Here is a 2,500-nt window from a genome sequence, read left to right as displayed (position 1 = left end):
TCTTGATGTACTTCAGCAATTCGTCCTTGTCGTTGAAGGTGTTGAGGTATACCTGCGCGGTGGCTATTTTGTTGTACATCACGATGCCGACTCGCACTCTGGATGGACTGACTTCCAGGCCGTTCACAATCGAGTGCAGGAAACTGCGCATGAGCTGGAAGTTGGGGGTTCCTATACTTCCAGACCCATCAACGATGAACACAATGTCGGCCAGTTTGGCTGCTTTGCAATCTGTGGAAAGGGCGTGCATTATCATAGTATAATTATCGCCAAATAAGTTATGAGTTGCACAAACATTAACATACATTTCAAGTTAAAGTAAAATAATACTTAAAGGGGACCTATCATGCAAAATGCACTTTGTGTCTTTTATACATACATATTCTCACGCAGCGTCAGAAAATAAAACCCTCTCTCTTTTCCTCCGTACCCAAATCTTTTAAAAACGGGTGTACAACGAGCGGATACAGATTTCCATCCGAACTGACGTCGGCGGACCCACAGAAAGTTGCTATCAGAAACAATGCCTGACGTGTTTTGGACGTCTTTGTTTACATTAGCAAGCCTCGCTAACGCTCAGAGCTAACCTGTGCTGGAGAGCACACGTGTTTAAAAAGCAGGAAATAAAAAAGAACTCACCTTGTGATAAACCCGCAAGAGAAAAAATCTTTGAGCTCCAGACTGTTTCAGAAATAATCCTTGACGTGGTTTAAAGAGTTTTATCACAGCAGAATTTAACTTTCTCTCCGGTAGAATTCTGATCAGGCATTAGCTTTTTCAAGCTAAGGACCCAAGATCTGCGTTTCTCTAACAGGGCTTCAAAACAGGGGTTTGAGCAGTATGAGGCATGGCTACAATGGGTGATCTTGAAAAACAAACTTCACAGACATGTTTTGTATAGGTATGGCCCTACAATATATGTTTCAAATATAGCATGATAGGTCCACTTTAAGATGCAGATAAAATGCACATATTTTTAGCAAAGTGTTGTTGGCTGTTCTAACGCGCTCCCATCTGTCGCCCAGTATGCATAATTTATTAATTTAAAATATGAATTGGCTAATGCATAATCTCTCTTCTGGTAATGTCAGGGTTTAGTGCTAGTATCCTGTTAGCTGTTGTGTTTTAGTGTTTTGTCTATCGGTCTTGTGATGATAATTATACTCTCTCTCTCTCCAGGTGTCGGCACTTCCTGTCCGTGTGGCACCTGCCAGACGGATTGTTGTTCCCGCCCCTGATTGTGTCCACCTGTGCCCCATCACCTATGTGTATATTTAGTCCTTCTCTCCCTTTGTCTGGTGTTGGTTCGTCTTGTGTTATCGTTAGATCCATGCCTGTTTGCCAGAGATCTATATTACAGTACCTAGTAGAACCTAGAAGTCATAATTGATAGCTTTGGTTTCTTTACAATAAAGAGTATTACCAAGCAACATAATCGAGCATCTGAGTTCTTACGAGCCCATCGTATCAGGTAATGCATCACTGGAAATGATTGAGCTACATACAAATCTATCAAGGTCTTTAAACTGGTTTACCCAATGGTGACATACGGAAAGGGGGTGTTCATGTTCAAATGGTTAGCTAAACAGGTTATTTATCAGTAATAGTGATCGTATAATTGAAAAAGACTTGTTCACCTCCAGTAAGAAGAGTCTCCGCTTCCTCTCTTTCAAAAGCAGCCCTCATTATGGGTACAATGTTGGTGAGGGACTGGTATATGTACGGTGGAGTGGCAACGATTCTCATTTCCTGCATTGATGCACCAAGGCTCAACCCAACCACGGTTATTCCAGAAGATTTGATCAGGCGGGACTCCCTATACACGGGATCATCAGAGTCTTTCCCACTTATAACCACCAGGAACCGTCGGTAGCCTTGTTCCGCACGGCTTCCCGCACCGCTCGTGAAGAGGTTGGTGTTGGCGTACATCAGCGCTTTGCCCAGATTGCGAGGCTCGTTGGGTTGCAGTTGACGCTGGCGGAAACGCTTCACATCATTGAGCGTCTCGATTTTGGTTTGGTGGGCATTGAGAAGATGTTCCACCTTGACATCTTGACCGTACTGAGCCCAGCCCAGGCGGTAGGCGGACGCTCCGATGTTAAGCTGATTGGCGACTCGGGTGAGGATGCTCCTGATCTGCTGAAACTCTGCTGCAGTCACGCCACTGTCCACCAGAAAGAAGATGTCTGCAAACCTTTCTGCCAAGGCTGAGAGAAAACACAAGAACAAGTACAGTGAGAAGACCACTCTGGATCTAAAAAAGACAAAGCAATTAAAAATAAGAAATCGTCTGTTGTGATAAAGTAAGAAAAATAACAATCTTGTCCATGAATCAAAATATTCTGATTTATATTTCTTAGTAGAGAAGCTCCAATTCCATTTAAACATTAGGTCCCTGTTTCATGTCTCTTGGGGTTTCTGTCCATAAAGGCAAAATGCCCCGAGGCAAATTGTTTTATAAAAAAAGCATACCCTAATTCATCGTCTATCTTTCTCAAAA

General features: G+C 43.0%; 1 protein-coding gene across 1 annotated transcript in view; it reads right to left on the bottom strand.

Annotated features, from left to right (window-relative positions):
* LOC117440810 (collagen alpha-6(VI) chain-like) overlaps positions 1-2,500 on the bottom strand; it is a gene marked incomplete at its 3' end in the record, with an annotated part of 34,523 nt that overhangs the window by 26,775 nt on the left and 5,248 nt on the right. The window contains exons 4-5 of the mRNA XM_034077046.1: positions 1,638-2,207; positions 1-231 (exon numbers count right to left, since the gene is read on the bottom strand). The exon at positions 1-231 is cut by the window's left edge and continues 390 nt beyond it. Of these exons, the coding sequence (XP_033932937.1) occupies positions 1-231; positions 1,638-2,207 (801 nt within the window). The remainder of the gene's footprint in view (positions 232-1,637; positions 2,208-2,500) is intronic.

Source organism: Pseudochaenichthys georgianus, unplaced genomic scaffold (genome assembly GCF_902827115.2).
Source record: "Pseudochaenichthys georgianus unplaced genomic scaffold, fPseGeo1.2 scaffold_1244_arrow_ctg1, whole genome shotgun sequence".
NCBI lineage: Eukaryota > Metazoa > Chordata > Actinopteri > Perciformes > Channichthyidae > Pseudochaenichthys > Pseudochaenichthys georgianus.
This window is presented reverse-complemented; position numbering and strand designations above follow the sequence as displayed.